General features: G+C 39.2%; 1 protein-coding gene across 7 annotated transcripts in view; it reads left to right on the top strand.

Annotated features, from left to right (window-relative positions):
- The window catches only part of RBMS1 (RNA binding motif single stranded interacting protein 1), a 241,111-nt gene that overhangs the window by 217,240 nt on the left and 6,223 nt on the right, over window positions 1–17,648 (top strand). For 5 of the 7 annotated variants that reach the window (XM_037849559.1, XM_037849558.1, XM_037849563.1 and 2 more), the window contains exons 5-9: window positions 209–366; window positions 1,226–1,305; window positions 14,573–14,688; window positions 15,533–15,582; window positions 15,710–15,803. In XM_037849559.1, coding sequence (XP_037705487.1) covers window positions 209–366; window positions 1,226–1,305; window positions 14,573–14,688; window positions 15,533–15,582; window positions 15,710–15,803 — 498 coding nt within the window. The remainder of the gene's footprint in view (window positions 1–208; window positions 367–1,225; window positions 1,306–14,572; window positions 14,689–15,532; window positions 15,583–15,709; window positions 15,804–17,648) is intronic. The other 2 variants (XM_037849561.1, XM_037849564.1) reach the window with 1 other exon arrangement.

Genomic DNA, 17,648 nt, shown 5'->3' with positions numbered 1-17,648 from the left:
GACCTGCACAGTTTGTCCAAACTTCTGACACTATCCAAGGCGATTCGGGTATTCTGCATGTCCATGACCTTACTGGGTAGTGCTTTAAAGGCACCTGAGCAAAGAAAATGGGTAAGGAAAAACAGGTGTGTTAAGGCAAATATTACTTGTATTACAAATGTCTCATCTTCTGCTGGAAATTAATGGGTAGTTCTCTATTCTGTTTTAGCAACAGGAACAAGATCCTACCAACCTATATATTTCTAATTTGCCACTGTCCATGGATGAGCAAGAACTTGAAAATATGCTCAAACCGTTCGGACAAGTGATTTCTACAAGGATACTACGTGATTCCAGTGGTACAAGTCGTGGTGTTGGCTTTGCTAGGTAAGCACGCTGCCCTATTTTATTATATTATCAGCAATCACTCTGCCAGTTACACTGAAAAATAAAAAAATGATCGAGAGACTCCAAGTTGCACCATGAACTTAAATTATACTTAAATATCGGTTTACATTTTCTCACATCTTTCAGAAGTTCATTAAGGTTTCTTGAACTTGAGCAAGAATCTAAATGTTTGGTAAATTTGGAATACTATTTGGTAGCCCATAGCAGAAAAATGTCACATATGAAGATGTGTGCCCTTAATATTTTGATTAATTAGACCAGGATACTTACAATTTCCTAAAAACACCGATCAGCCTCCTCAATTTCAAGATAATTGTTGTGTTTTTACCTCATTAGATGGAAATTTGATTTACCATTAATAAAGCTAATAATTGGGTTTTTAAATGAAACATTTCAAACATTTAGAAAAGTAAGACAATAACATGACACCTGAACCCACTGCACAAATTTAACAAATAATAACATTTTACAAATTTTGCTTCAGATTTTTCTTGTAAGAAACAAAATATTACAGACACAGCTAAAGTGCCTTCATTCCTTCCACCCTATTTTTTGCCTCCTTTCCCAAGATACTTCACTGTAGTGGTTAATTTGGTTTCTAAAGAAAAATTCTTTTGACTTTTGGCAAAGTTCTAATCCAGAAGGCCATGTGAAAAAGCCGATGTTACATGATTCATTATTTAGGAACTTATTTATACTGTGCAATAACAGATAATGTCTAATGTTTTAAAGTATTGACTTTGAATTTGGAGGACAATTGCTGATGTTTTATTTGCATATACATTAGCCAATTTGATGACATCTAAATATTTATGTGTTCATTTTTATGTATAAATAGGATGGAATCAACAGAAAAATGCGAAGCAGTTATCAGTCACTTTAATGGAAAATTCATTAAGACACCACCAGGAGTTTCTGGTATGTGGTTTGCCTAAAAGTGTATAGTAGTATTGTAGATAATGTGTATAACTTTAGCACATGATGGCTCTTATATCAAAAACAGAAAACACTAGTTTAGCTTTTTAAAAATTCTTTCTGTTTCTACCAGTAAGACTTAAAAATTCACCTCTCCCAGGCACTGGGTGTTTAGATATTGACAGAAGCAGGCCCTAGTGGTAAGGAGCTACCTGGCTTTAAAAGCATGGCAGAAGTCTCTCCACTAATGCATAAGCCATGCTCCAACCCACCTATCACCATCCTCCATAAATCTCTCATCCTTTCTTCATATCCGGTGACCGTGGTACCTTTTCACCCAAGCTCCTGTCTTTGTTCTGGAAGATTTCACCATATGTATTATCCACCCTCTCCAAAATATTCAACCTGCAGTACCAGCTTCTCAGCATCCATGGCCTTTGTGTTCACTCTGTTGAGCCACGCCTTAGAGCCATTGCTCTACCTTGTGTTTTCATACCAAGAAACACCACACCTCAGAAGCTTTTTGTTGCAGGATCTCACTCACACTAACCTCCACTAAACTTGATCTGAAATACAAAGGGATCCTCCCATTCTCACTATTTATTGGTCATTCCTTACCTGTTTCCCATCCCTATGAAATTTGGTCTCCACTTTGGAGCACGAGAACTATTTCTTTAGCAGTATCCTCAGTTTTCTTGTATCCCCATCCCTCAGTCACACCAGCCTGGCAGAACTCTGAAGCTTCAGCAGTCCACCTTCACGCCTCCCACCACACCTGGGCGGTGTTGATGCCGCCACACGTTGTCTCCAGCCTGACCATGCCTCAGCACCCCTAGCCCTCAGTCAGCTTCCTGGCTCGTCCCTCACAGCAGTTCTTCCTTCTTACTTAAACGTCACTCTGCTAACTTCAGTAAGGTCTCAGTTCTTACGCAGTGAGTAAAATTGAGATCATCAGGTGGAAACACCGTCAACTTCCTGCTTCCTCCCAACAAGGAGACCTACACCCACACCCGTTCTTACGTTTCTCGTTCCCTGAAGCATCAGAGGACAAGGAGCTCACGGTGTGGCCTGGATCCCGCACCATCAGGACCTTGTTCTGCCAGTTATCCCCTTCTCCTCCTATTTCAGTCTCTCTCTTTTGTGCTTTTATCCTTTTTCTCCCAACAAAACCAAAACTTTGTATTTTCAATTAATAAAACAACAGATCTCTGGCAAGACTAACCTGTGGGGGAAGAGAAAACACACAAACAAAATTAGGAAGAAAAATTATAAGCATAACTGCAATGGACATTTTTTAAAATCACAGCATGCAATGAACAAAACTGGGAACTACCTTGTGCCACTAAGTTTGAAATTTTAAACAATTTTCTAGAAAAATAAATGCATTTGTTTTTTAGATGGTTTGAGTTTCTTATATCTTAAAACTAAATCAGACTAAGCACTCTTTTCCTCTAGCTCCTTCTCATGTAAACTTTTTCAAAAAATGTAGTCTCCTCTACCTCACTTCCCATGCACACCTCAGATCTCTCCAATCTCTCCGGTCTGGCTTCTTCTCCGAGTGTGCAGTTGAAATTCCTGTTCATAAACTTATCTGCTGATTATAAAATCTGGGAGCTTTCCTATCTTTTTTATGCAGTGTGTATCTGCTGTATTTGGTGCAGTTGGTTCCTCACTCCTCCTTGAAAGGCACCTCTCGCTTGGCCTCTGTTATACCTGTCTCCCGCTGTTCTCTTCCCATCTCCATATTAATTCCTTCTCCTCTGTGGGACTGTTTCGTCAATCTACCTCTTAATTATTGGTGTTTCCCTGAATTTCGTTTTTGGCTCACAATTCTGAAAGATGTCATTCACTCTCAGGGTTCAACTACTATTGCTATTTAGGTGACTCTGAAACATTACTTTCTCCTCCTAAGTTTCAGCTGTGTGGCCTCAGGGACCTTACGTCCCATCTCTATAAAACTAAACTCATCACCGTTCATCCTTCCCATCTAATCCTGCTCCTCTTCCTGTTTTCTTTATCTCAGTTAGTGGAACCAGTCTCCACCCAGGTACCCAAGCCAGAAACCCAGGACCTGATTCATCCTGAACAAACCCCTCCCTCCACCCCTCAGGCCCCAGCTCTCACAAATGATCATGAAGTTTGTGCCATGTTTCTCCCTAATTATGTCCAGAATCTACCCTCTTCTCTCTATCCCCTGATATAGTTGGTTGTTATGTCTTCTGATCCCACTAAACTCCTCAGAGGCAGAAACTGCTTTCTCATCTTTTTATTTCCATGCCCTGCACAGTGCTTAAACTATAGTAAGCAACAACGAATGCTTGTTGGTGTTGAATCAATTTCACTACACCACGACAACAAAACCAGTGCTACCTCTTTACCTAGCCAGCATGTAGGAAAAAGAATTGAAATATCTTTTGATTTGCTAGTCAGCCACTAGCATGCTGCCTGCCAGCAAGTAGCAATTTTCAAGGCTTATAAGCTACCTCACCTTGCGTTGGGGTTGGGGTTGGGGTGAGGGTACCAAAATTGTTAAAAATGGGTAAAAGCAACATACACCCCCCTTCATCTTTTCTCCCCTGTAATTTTAGGTGGCATAGTACCTCTCCAGTTCTGATTCTCCATCTGTATCCCAAATCAGCAAGTCTTTATAAATCCTTAGGTTCGTGTCAGCTAAGAACTCCACTTTCCTACAGCTCCCAAGCCTGCCCTAGGGTTAAAGTTGGCATCCCTCTGTGTGTTGGGTATGGGTCTGGAGACGGAGCCCTTAACTCTGCTACCCTGGCTGCTTGCTTGTCGAAGTATCTTAAGCAGATTAACCATATCAACAAGATTTGGCGAAAGCAACTCAGTATTCCAAATACGTGTGCTGGGGAAGCAGGCACTTAACACTTGTCTCTGAAAGAAGAGGTTTTATCTGGCATGATCAGTTGGAGCAGAACACAAGAAGGAAAAGATCTGAATGCCCCATTTGACAAAACAGATTTTTCCCCTGTAGTGTAATCAGGTCCCTCACCTCTTTTGTATACAAAAATATGTAACACTGAAATAAATAGATTCAGTGAGTTGAGCTTTAATAACATAAAAACAGGTCAGGCCGGACCTCTAGAATGCTAGCACCAAGGCTGTATAAAATACCCCAGTTTTACACAAGAGAAGGCAAGAAAGCATTGAGGTATTTTGAAGTTAGATTAATTCCAGAAGTCATCAAAGTGAGCAGTTTCTCCAACGCTGTGCATGTGTTACCTAGTGTTTGGTATTTATGCTGATAACAACTCCAAGGTTCCATGTTCAACTGGATGACTGATGATTATGATGAGGGATTTACTTTAATTGTATTCAGTTGAATTTCATTTCATAGAGAAACTAATTTGTAAGTATGCATAACATAACCGACTACACTTGATCTTTACTACTAAAACCTGACGGTTGCCGCAGCACAGTTTGTATGGCTGCATATGAGGTTGAAAATTGCCCTTAGGCAAGAGGTTGGAGCTAGACCTGGAAGAACACTGTTCCAAGGGACTCTGCCTTCCTTTTTTTGTTTTGTTTTCCAAGTTAGTTTTGTTTTCCCATCAACAACACTTGAGTTAAAAAAAAAGAAAGGAATGTTTTTAACCTGCAACCAAGTAAAGACAAGGAGAAATTTCATACCCTGGAGCCTTCTGTAAACCCTGTAGTATCAGTCCTTAGGAGTTTAACACCTGTACACAGTTGACCCCTGCTGTTTCCTTCACTTCCCTTTTGTCATTCTCTGCATAGTCAGGACCTATTCTTTGCATAGTTAGCCTCTCTGAAGGGGCTGCTCATCCACCTACTTGTGACCTCTTTGTTTTCTCAGCTCACTCTTCTATAGCATGCAACAAAGCTTGACCAGAAATAAGAAAAATCCCAGGACACAGCAGTTTTGATGTTGTACCAGTCAGAGATAAGATCTGCAGGTTCCCGTAGATCTTATGCTATCACAGATGGAAGTTGGACGGTTTCCTTTTCTCTCCAAAGGACTTCATGGTTTTGTCCTTTCCTTGTTTTTTACTTTGAAGTGGGTTCTCAGACTGTCACACCCATTCAAGGAGAAAAAGGCCTTGATTTCCAAAGCACATGTAAATGATTGTAGGATTTTCTGTACTAGAAGAGAAACCGTTCTCCCAAGTTGTGCCTGGAAACAGGCAGGTTCCTTCCACACCAAGAACATCATTGCCTTGGGTACAGTTTTGCCGTCGAGCTGTTCTCTCTGCTCTGAATCAGTACTTAATTTTATGCTGTTTTCCAGTGTTTAGTGATCTTTCCTGTGCATTAATTTGGATTGGTTCCCAACTAGATTACAAGATCTTTGGGGGCTGGGGCTGTGTTTTGTTTTTAATTTTGTGCTAGGCACAAAAAGCCTGTGCATCACCCCATACCAAGGGAAGTTACCAATTGGTTTCCAAGAGCCTCGTTCATGTAGAGCTCATCACAATGATCATGGCCATTGTGGGGCCCTTTTTGGACACCTCTTTGCATGTAAATGAGGTTGAACTGCCTTTAGGCATTAGTTTGAAATGTACACTGTAGGACTTGGATGCTCACTGTTCCAATGAACTCAACTTCTCCCCAGAACAAGTCCCTGGTAGGCTTGAGAACTCACAACAGAATTTCAACTTCTCTGGATTATTTTTATTTTTATGTTTATGTTTAATACACCTAATATGAGAATTAACTTTGACCACCAGGCTATTATCCGATACTGTTCTCTCATCTTCAGTTACCTGAATGGCTACTACTCCATAACATCAGTTTTTCCATGGAGGGCATATGATTATTTTCAGTAGAACCAGATTAAAAAAAAAATGGTGTCAGTCCAGGGTAAATTGAATGAGCCTCCATTTTAATTTTTAAATAATGTTGGCCCCATTGCTAGGCAGACATAACATTTCATAAATGCAGTCAGAGGATGGTTTATGTAATGATGCAAGTTGCTTAGCTGGCATAAGCAGAATTGTCAGGGATGGTTTCTGTCTGTCCAAGTACTTGGATTCTTGCACAGCTGGCAGTTTGCCTGTGACATTGGAGCCAAGTACAAAAAAAGAAACCCATGTTAGACACTGTGCTTTTGTGCCTGATATTACCATTTTTTAAAAGAGGCTTTATCTTTTTTTATAGCATAAGACCTTCTATCCTCTACCCATGCCCTCATTACTTTTCCCTGAAAATGTTGAAGTATCATTCTTTGTTTGGATTTGCCTTGCTTTTGAGTGCTTGCTGGTTTGCAAGAAGTTAGATTTGCTTGAAAGTCCCCAACCAGGATAAAAGTACCATTGACTTCTTCATGAGGCGTTCTAGGTGAGTTCCATAAAGAGATTTCTCAGTAACTCCTTAATATTTGCTTAATATTTCATCATGTGGAAATAGTATGGTGGCAGTTTCCTACACAGTGAATGTTAGAAACCAAGGATGGGAAATTTTAGTTATGTAGAGCTGATGTCCAAATTAGGAGACTTTTCAAAAGCAAAAGTACTGTAACACGTGGTCAAGTTTCAGGGACTTGTCTAAAAATGCTTGTCCAGTACCTCCCTTGTGGAAAGTACAGTCTCTGAGAAGACTGGTGCATGTGGCATGTTAGTTGAGCCTCCCAATGCTGAAAACAGCTCAGGCACCCTGCTTGCCCTATGCCTGCCATCTCACCTCTGTGGAATACACCCCCACACAGACCAAGGCTAACAGTGTGTGCTCAGTGCTGCAGGAGACACCACAATCACCCTCTCTCTTTCTGGACCTCTCCGTGATGTTAATGAAGTCTGAATAAGTCCTCGAGTGCTGAGGGCAGAGAGTTTAAAGTACTTGTCTGTCACTGGGTATGTGAAGGCCCACTTGGATTCCCAGTGTCGAGTTGGCATCACCCTGCCTTGTTGCCCGAGGCTTCATCTGTGTCACAGAGGAGCATCAATGAAGTGCATATGTGACAGCTGGCAGACTCCATCTGAAGACTCCAGCTTGTTGTACATCTGCTTTCTGTTTTACTCTGACTTTCAGGTTGGGTATGTGCCCAGCAGAGCTTGAAAACCACTCTCACCCACATTTAATAACTCTCTGTGTATAGGTGGTATTATTAAGGCATTGTCCTATGCCAGAGGGCAGAAAATGTAATGTTTAAAGGGAAAATTATGACTCTAGTAAAAATCTTGGAGATTTTTCAAAGGTTTTTATTGCCCATTTTGTTCCCTTAATGTTAGTTGGTGCTCTGTAAAAACAGATTATTTTGGCAGCTGTAGGGCAAAAGAAGTACTCGAAGACCTGTGCGATGCTCCCAGTACATTTAGGACTTGGGGTCATACCTTTGGGAGTATAAGCTGCTCAGGTCTCCCTCACCCAGTGTATACCCAATATGTACCTAGAGTCTCTATGCATACGGAGCTTAGATGCGCCCTCCAAGGGTTGCCCTCTCATGAGCAACCATTGCCAGGAAAACAAAAGTGCTAAACAGTTTTGGGTAGTGTATTAGTTAGGGTTCTCTAGGGAAACAGAGCCAAGGGGAGATATCTGTAAACACAAGATTTTATTGAAGTGTCTCACACACTTGTGGGGAAAGTTCTGTAGGGCAGGATGCATGAGTCCAGATTCTGTAGGGCAAGCAGTGAGCTGGCAACTCCAGTGAAGGTCTTTGATGTACTCCCAAGGAGAGGCTGGCTGGCTGAAGAAGAAGTGAAAGTTCTCTCTCTTCTCCTTTAAAATTCTTCAGCTAATCGGATTAAATCCAGCCGATTGAATTCTCTCATTGCGGAAGGCACACCCTTCATTGATGTAATCAGCCACAGATGAATAATAAACCCTTCTAGTTTATTAGCCAGCCATGAAATGTCCTTGCAGTAACAGGCCAGTGCTTGCTTGACCAGAACTTGGGCACCATCACCTGGCCAGGGTGACACGTGAAGCTAACCATCACAGGTAGTAAGTGAACCAGGGCTGTCTTGCACATCCAAAACTCAAAGCGATTCTTCACCACAGAGGGGCAATCTAGTTTTAGAAAAAGTAACAAAGGATCACACAGAAATTGTCAGTATTTTAGCCCCAAATGCTTTAAGTGCTGTACCAGGTTTGTGGTGAGGCCGCCTCAGGCAGGGGATTCACCATCAAGCACATCCAGCCTCCAGCTGCCTCCCGCCCCAAATCATGGCTTTACACCCTTTCGCTACCATGTTCTTGCATTCTTCCATGGAGGAGCAATAAATAGTAGAGTAAGATTTTATTGAAAGCACAAGGATTCGGGTGGAAGATGTGTGTGTTGCTATGAAATAGTTTTCTAGAAGGCTTTTGCCAGTATTTTTATCCTTAATTATCTCTTGACCGTTTCTTCATTCTATGAAAAGCCAAGGCAGCAATCCTCGCCAGCTCATTAAATCTCTCAAAATCAAAGAAACCTGTGGAAAAAAGGCCAGTGCCTAAAAATGTTTATAACTCCCAAACCAGAAGTCCCTCTCCTGAGAATATATTGTAAAGAAATAATCCAAAAGTGAGAGGAAGAGCCAAAATTTAAGAATTTGAGCTTGTTTTAATAATAGTAATAACCATAGCTAATATTTTCTGAACTGTTCTAAGTACTTTATATGTTAATGGTAGCATACCCTCGAAGTACATACTGTTATTATACCCATTTCACAGATGTTGAAGCTAGAGACACAGAATAACTTGCCTGGAATCATTAGCTAGTAAATGGCAGATCTGAATTACCAACCCAGGGAGCGTGGTCTAGAACCAGTGTTCAGTTTAACATGGCCATCAGTACAGCAGGAGGCACTGAGATTAAAGGGATAAGTAAGCCATGTGTAGAGATGTCCGTACAGTGTTAGTTATGATAATAAAAAGAAATTGTAATGACCCCTTTTCAAATAGAACATTATGTAGCCATTTAAAAAAAAGTGATTCTATAACAACATAGAGAAAAGTCCACAATGTAAATGGCAGAAGAAAAAGAAGACAAAACTACCTGTCCGTTGCAAATGTGAAAAGTAAATATATATATATAGACTTAGAAAAGAATATAGAATATTAAAATATTTATGTTGGGGTTATGGGGTTTCTGAGTTTTTGTTTTCTATTTAACCTGACTTTAATATTGTTAAATCATTAGTTTACCAGTACATGACTCTGGTTTGGTGGGTTGGAGACTTCCAATAAGAATAAATACCTAAAACCAGCAGAAACCAAGCTAACATGTGGATATAGCAAATGTTGCTCTTTCCTCCAACTGAGTGGGCAATGGAAACACTAGGGTAATGGAAGGAAGAGAGACCGGATATAACAAAACTGGTGTGGGAGAGAGGGTGTCTGTGTAGAGAAGATTGAGTAGGACGGCAGAAAGTGGTTACAAACAAGGAAGGGGTTAAGCAGGGTAGGATGTTACATCCCACCCCCCCAAAAAAAGACAATATTTTTTTGATCCTTAGGTTGAAATTTTTCAAAGAAAATCCGTAGAGGAATTTTGAAAGTAGCCAACATTATCAGAAAGAAAGCTAATTACAGTTGCTGAGTGAACTAGTTTTCCACAACTGATGGAAAAGCTTCCATCAAGGACAGTTTACGTTTCACTGCATGTTGAATAAGATAAAATATAGCATAATCAGAAAAATGGGAGTTTAGAAGTAGCAATTTTTCTAGCTGTTATTGTTGTCAGTGTCTGACTGGAAACAGCATGGAGAAGACCTTATTTACAACACAGGAACGAAAAGGTCCACTGAGATACTTCATTAGATAATCAGCGAGGACTTCCAGGAGACCAAATAGGAAGCCTTACAGCGTTTAGTCAGAGCAGGCATTCTAGAGGTGATTTTCAGTATGAATACCAAGGAAAGACAGTTGAGCCTGAATTGCTGTAAAGTTTGAACTTCAGAAGATAGGTAAGGAAAATACCTGAAGATGTGCAGTAAGTATTGTGGGCATCACCCAATGGCTGATAGTGTCTTAGGAAGGATTGTCAGTGCCAGAAAACTGGGCATTTGTAAAAGATCACCCTGCTCTCAAAGCCCCATTAAGGACATTTTGGAGAATCTGGTAATACTATTACCTTCGATGGTTCTTAAGCAGTTCCAAAATGTATTAGATCAGTGTTTGCATTTGTGGTGTTACCCAGAGCTTTTAACAAATGCTCAAGGTCAGTCAAACATTTGGTAGAGATACATTTTCCTGTTGGTTCCAATTAACAAGAAAATAACTTTTCTGTCTTGAGTAATAATGAAGAGAATCTGACCTGAGACATTTCATAAGACATCTGAGACGCACCCTTTGCAAATCCTAAGTCTCGTGATTAATTAAGGGGAAATTCTGCCTAGAATGCCCTGCATACTTGGCAAAATCAATTGATTATTTGTAATTTTATATTATTTTTATATAATTTTAGTACACGAATATATCTTAAATCACAAATCATTTGTTAGAACTCTTTGCAATTATTGTTTTTGCCTAAGCTAAGGGTTCCTAATCTAGAAAAGTGACCATGTCAAAGATATGGATTAACTGCTACATACTAGTTTATTTTAAGTTAATATACCCAAACTTACACTTGCACAGTCATATTACTAGCATGCAGGACACTTTTTTTAAAAAAAAAAGCAGTCACGGAGGCCATCTGAAGTGTCCATTCTCTAGAACAAGCTAGCATCACAGAGAAACTCCTGATTCTTCAACCTGGAGCCCAGAAAAAGCAAATGAGGGACACCCCTCCACCTCAGCCCCCAGTTTGGCTTAAGCCACTGGAGATGCCAATCAAATGACATCTCTCATTTTTTAACAGTCTCATACACATTTAAATATTAAGGGCCATGGCACAGGTCTGGGTGTTTGTTCATTTTTCTCCCCAAAAATCTAACAAATCATCTCAACATCATAATAAAGATCACATAGTACAGTAAATGTGGTCCTTTGGCATTTAAAATACCTGGAAATTTCTTAAGGAAATCATCACATAGTTTGCTTTCCTGGAGCACATGGTACAATCTTCTTGTAATAGATACCAAGAATTTATAGGGATAGCTGTTTTCTCATAAGGTCACCCAAGTACATGGAGCAGCAATTGTAAAAACAATACAGCTGTTCCTGCTTCAGAAATATTTTGCTTCTGGGTGGCATTTTTACTAAAAACAAACATCTCTTAAATGACTAAAACAGGTTTCAGAAGATTGGGCACACTCTCCATCGCCTTTAGACTGCCAGCCCATAAAGGCAAGGACCTGATTTTATCCACACTGTATCCCCACCATCTTCGCACTGTACCTGGCACGTGGCAGGCACTCAGTAAAAAATTTTTGACTGATCAATAGTCCAAAGAGATTTTTTATAGGTGAAAGAAGCTGTTCAAGTTTTATGTTGCTTCTCATGGAGTACTGGGGCACTCATTTCCCTGAAACCAGTAACCTGCAACTATCTAAAAATGTATCATTTCTCCTGATTATAATTCTTTAAAATAAGAAACTTTTCCTGAGATATGGGACACCTACCAGCATACAGACTTTTAGCTACTTACCTTTTTGGCTTAAAGGGGAAAAATTCATGCAGTAAATATAATTAGTTTTTGAAAAATTAAATGATTTCCTGTACCAATTGTTTCTTTTTAAATGATATATTTGCAAACATGTCATTGCTTACTTGATGTTTACCTCATCATTTTACATTTTTGGCAGGCTCTGTTGTCGCCTGGGATTTCTTTTTCTTTGACAGGGCAAAGGCTAGATGAGTTACTTTATCCATAGCTGAGGACAGTTGGCCTTTCACCAAATGTTGGGCTTCGACCGCTCGCTGGGGTCTTGCTACTTAACTGTTTTCATTCCATGCCTGTGTATTTGGGCAGCATTTGTAGAACTCGAATGAGTTCAACTTGAAGATGATGTGAATGGAGGGAAATGGTCAGTTTGTTCCATGTGCTGAACCAAGTAAACTCTTTTAAAAAGATTGAATTCCAGTCCAAGAGCTAATCTTTATAAATCCTGTAGATTAAATTGTCTCCTTGCGGTAAAGACCTACATAGTGCTAGTGCTAAGAGTTTATACCCACTCTGACCCTACAAGTTTATGTGGGGGCAAACTCCTATTAACCTCATATGTTTTTGGAGAAAACATTTGGTGCCATAAGGACATTTTTAGATCTATGGGGAGTGAGATCTTGCTTCTCTAAGTTCTTGTCTTGTCCTTAGAAATCACGTTGAGGCATGCCCCACTACCCCAGGACACAGACAGCCCTTAGCCCCTCCCAGACATACACATGTGCATGCTTACATATGTCCCCAGGAAGCTGAGCGGGGTTTCAGCACTGGAATTTTAAGCAGCATTTCTTTTGGTTGTCTATGAAGGCAATGGTGACTAGTAACTTGGGGTGATTCCAAGTGTAAAATAAGTCCTTACTCAGAGGGTGGAGACTGCCCTTTTTCCCTTTCTTCTAGGTGGATGCTATGTTCTCTAGGCCCTAGTTTTCATTTGCCCTCGAATGACCCAGTTATAAAATTAAAGTCATTGTCAGTGATTAGAAGTCTCTCTTGCTTCACTGCATCTTTTGCTCTTGCTTTACTTTGCGTCTGTGATTGTTGGTGAAGGTAGAAATTTCCAAAAGTCACTACCTTTTTTGGAAAGGATGAGTATAGTTCATCCATAGTCTGGGGTTTGGCCCCAGTCCACCTCTTGTCACTCCCATTTTGCCTTAAATGGTAGTTTCTTGTTAAGGAAAACCTGGGGGAGTTGGAGTCAGAAGGTAGACAAAGGCCTCTTTGTGAATGGAAGCGCCAAGCCTGGCTGATAGTCATTTTGGCTCTTACCTCCTTGTACCCCGTAGTACATTGCCATTGGGAAAAGAGTCCACGTTCTAACCCATCTCTCCGGAGTGTTCACACCAGGGCAAAGAGAAAGGGGTGCCATGTACTAGCCCAGACAGCTCACTGAAAAGGAATTGCAGTTGGATTTTTTTGTTTTGTTTTGTTTGGCAGAGAAGTGTTGAGAGGCACTATTGCTTCCAACCTGTCATTAGTGGGTGGGTAATAGTGATATAAAATAAGAGATGAATTAGGATAATAAGAGGCAAAGGATGAAGGAGTAAATTTTCCACAGTAATATTTTTCTCTTCATGGCTATTTAACTTTGAAACAGAACTTGAAAGTAGTAATCATGGTTCTCTAGTAGACAAAGGACAGAATGTGGGAGCCAGACAGGAAGGTGTGATTGCCTTTATTACATTAACTAGAAGCATTCAGAAAGATGCACAGCATTCAGGAATACACTGCTATTTCTGTTATGAAAGAGCAAAGAAAAAGTAGGTGTCAGGGTAACTTATACCATCTTTTTTTGTTTTGTTTTGTTTTCACTGAAATAGTTGTAGAACTCTTCTTTTATATCCCCAGAAGAGAGTCTCTCCATCTTTTGCTTTTCTGTTAGTTTCTTGAGTTCTTTGGATCATTTTGTAGGGTGGATACATAGTAAAGCAGCAGCATATAAGATGATTAAATGCATGGAAAAACCTGCGAGTTGGGTGGGCAGGTATTTTCAGCTTTATCACAATAGCTATCTTTCACACTGTATCCCAAACCTTAGTAACTGAGACCTACTTACATTGACTCCTTGGTTCACCCATGATGGAATAAGCATCTGCTCCATGCTGACACTTGGGCACCGGACATGCAATGGCGAACGAAACAAACATCATCACCACTCCCATGGGGCTTACACTCTAGTAGGTGAAACATCAAAACACCAAACAAATAACCACACTTGCAAATTGTTATAAATGCTCGGAATAAAAGTCCAGGCTGGTGTGAATGGTGTAAACAGGGACTTGTTTTCTGGTGGGGCATGAGGGAGGTAAGTGAAGGCCTCTTGGAGGAATTACAATGGAAAGCTGCTTGAGCATTTTTTTAAGTGTGGGAGGAGGGAGGATTGCACAATCCTATTTGCGTTTGAAGATTATTTTGGCTGCGGTATAGAGGTGGAATTGGAGAGGGCCCAGAATGAAGAGTCATTCATCTACACGTTAAAAAGGACAGAAATGAATCAGAAGACTCCATTACTTCCTCAGAATAGCTCTTTAAATGTTTTCATTACATTACACTCTGGTTTGGAAATATAACCAGTATTACTCTGTACTGTATTTTTCAGCAGTGAAAAATTTTATGAGTCTGAGTAAACTTTGACCTTAAAGTGTGTATCAGTTTTCTTTCAGCACTGGCACGGCCTCTATTAAAAAAGAAATTCAGTTACATTTTTTTTGTCATCTACACGCACATATAATTTTGGTTTCATATGATTTTTCTCTGTTTATTCAGCACCTACAGAACCCTTATTGTGTAAGTTTGCAGACGGAGGACAGAAGAAGAGACAGAACCCAAATAAATATATCCCTAATGGAAGACCATGGCATAGAGAAGGAGAGGTGAGACTTGTAAGTCCTTTCTTAAAACTTTAGTGTGGGTGTATATTCGTGAAAGCGCACATGAAAAGTTACACAAAACTTTCCTGCTGGTACTTTATAATCCAAATCTTGTCGACTTAAACTCTTCCCAATGTATAAGGGAGTGTCAGTTCTCCATATAGACAGATGGAGGGCAGAAACAGTTATGTTGACGAGTTAGCTGCATAAAAAGTTTTTTTTTTTAAAAAAAAAAAAAGTCATTTTAAATTGCTATAAGCAGTGTACAAGAGTGGAGCAGTGTTTTGTTATATTTTTTATGCCATGGTTTCTTAGAGGGGTTAACATTTACAGTTATTCAGAAATTATTGTAAATAATATTGTTAAACTAATGTAAAATAGTATATTGCCACTGAGATTTTTCCTTAATTCTTTTGAATATTTTCTTAAAAAAAACTCTCAATCCCTTAATAAAATGTTGCACTTCCATTTCCCATATTTATTTTCAATGTTTTATTTTAAAAAGAAACATAACAGATGAGAATATCTACAGAAGCACTGTCCAGTAGAAATATTCTATGATTTGTACTGTCAAAAATAGCCACCAGCCCAATGTGGCTATTGATCACTTGAAATGTAACTAGTCTGCTGGAGGGACTGAATTTTTTTGTGGCTAATGGCTACCATATGGGACAGCACCAGATCTAGAGCTTAATTCCAAAACTGAATTTATAATTGTGTTTGGCTAACATAAAATCCCAATTTTATAAAATGCTACTGAATTATCACTGTTTTATGTTGCCACGACTCTAAGAAATGGAATTTTTAAATTGTGCCTTTCTAAATGAACGTTGATAATGCTTTCTCTTTCTTACAGGCTGGAATGACAGTTACTTATGACCCAACTACAGCTGCTATACAGAATGGGTATGTCATTAAGACAAGTCTATAATGGCTTGATGGAAAATGTGAAGGTGGAAAATATCAGACATTTGTTCCATGAATTATTCTATTTTAAAGGGTTACTTAATAAAGGCTTTTGTGTTTGTTCTAGATTTTATCCTTCACCATACAGTATTGCTACAAACCGAATGATCACTCAAACTTCTATTACACCCTATATTGCATCTCCTGTATCTGCTTACCAGGTTTGTACCCTTGGGATTCATCAACAGTGTAGCATCTTGCAGACTGTGAATGACTGCTGCATTTTTATATGTGTCTTAAAATTTTGGACATTTATCATGAAATGTAAGTCAAATGTCATGCAGCTTGGATACCCAATTTAGAATAAGCTGCTGTTGTATTTGACATGATGATTTACCTTTATGTACAGAATGTAAAGCAAGGAAAAGTAGTTGTCAGTTTTCAGCCCTTGGAATCATGGCATTTTAGAATTAGGATGAACCCAAATCTTTCTCTCCAGCGGGCCCTGCTTTTGGACATCACATGTCCCAGAAATTGAAACTTAAAGAGAATTGCCATTAGATACAATATGGAGTAAGGGGGGTGTACACTCTTGACTTTGTTCATTGGTCAGCAAGAACTGATAAAAAAGCACAAGTAAACATGCTAATAAACTAAGATACATGCCATCTAGGTAATATTAAATGAGCAATGCAGTGAACTCTGAAGCCACAAAAAGAGGTGACTCCCTGTTTAGATTATTTTATGAGAAGGCTTTACCTTAAATTCCCAACTTGGAAACAAAGTTCTAGTAAGCCCCTTGTCATAATATTGATTTGGTTTTATTATGGGGTTAGCTCCTACTCCCCACAAACCCAGTAGCATTCAGGCATCTCTCCTCCTGTGTCAGAGTGTGGAGTTATTGCAACTTGACCCAGACATGAGCATTATAATGGGGTTCGATCACAGACATTTGGAAGCATAGTTCTTTTTTGTTGACTGTTGTGATCCTATGTGACTAAATTAAATTTTTGTGTATTTCTGGTTTTAAAACAATTGAATTAGATGTTGGACTCCTGGATTTCTGGTGGTTAGGGGACTACAGTATCTAGTCCAATAGCTGAGTTGTTTAATTTCTTTAAGCCTCAGTTTCCTCATCTGTAAAATGGGGATAATAATATTTTTTATTTCATAGACTTGTTGCAAGAATTAAATGAGATTATGTAAAGAGCTTAGCATGGTACCTGGCATATCATTAGCAAACAGTAAATGTTTTCATCATCATCATTAATATGCAGGATTAGCTGACTGATAATAAGAGTATTTCATTATAATTTTTATAATCAGTTGGACAGCATAAGCAATCTCATAAAGCTGGTTCTGTCTAAAACATAAGGTGATTTTAAATAACAGAGAAGTGATCAAATGCACTAACTTAGATTCTTAAAATCCATAAGGGGACAAGTTTTCTACCCTCTGAATTAAGAGAATAAGAGTTATAACTGAAGTCGTAAAAGTAGTATCCACAGCCTCCTTCAAGTTTTAGGTTCTTTTCTCCTCCCTTCCCTAAGTTGTTACTTGTTCATCTTTTCTTTTCTTCTCTCTGGGCTGTTATGTTAGCTATCCTGGTGCTAACATAGTATTCAGTCATTTAATGCCTCTTTAATAGTTTTGGTCTTGAGTTCTTCCTTTTCCTTACCTTCATAAGACTTGTAGGATCTACTCCAGTGCATTATCCCTAATAGCCATTTCATGTGTCTGATTGAAACAGTAGTCATCTTTCTTTTACTATCTGAACTTGGAAACCTCTGTCATTTGTATAGTCCTAAAAATAGGGACAAGTAAGCTTATTCTTAGGCAAATGAAAGATTGTGCATATTAACTAGAATTTATGTTCTATATATATTATGACTGTTAAAGTACATCTCTCTTTACTGTAAAAGCAGTATGCATTTTGGCCGTAGAATCATTTCATAGAATAAAAAGTTAGGAGATCAGTATTGGTTATATATTTGATATGACTAACTGGAAACAACATATCAGTTCACCTGATTTCCTCTCTTGGCATTCTGTACTTCCCTAAAATA

The sequence above is a fragment of the Choloepus didactylus genome, chromosome 9, assembly GCF_015220235.1.
Source record: "Choloepus didactylus isolate mChoDid1 chromosome 9, mChoDid1.pri, whole genome shotgun sequence".
Taxonomy (NCBI): Eukaryota; Metazoa; Chordata; class Mammalia; order Pilosa; family Megalonychidae; genus Choloepus; species Choloepus didactylus.
Note: the sequence above shows the minus strand (reverse complement) of the source record. Positions and strands in the feature narration are given on the sequence as shown.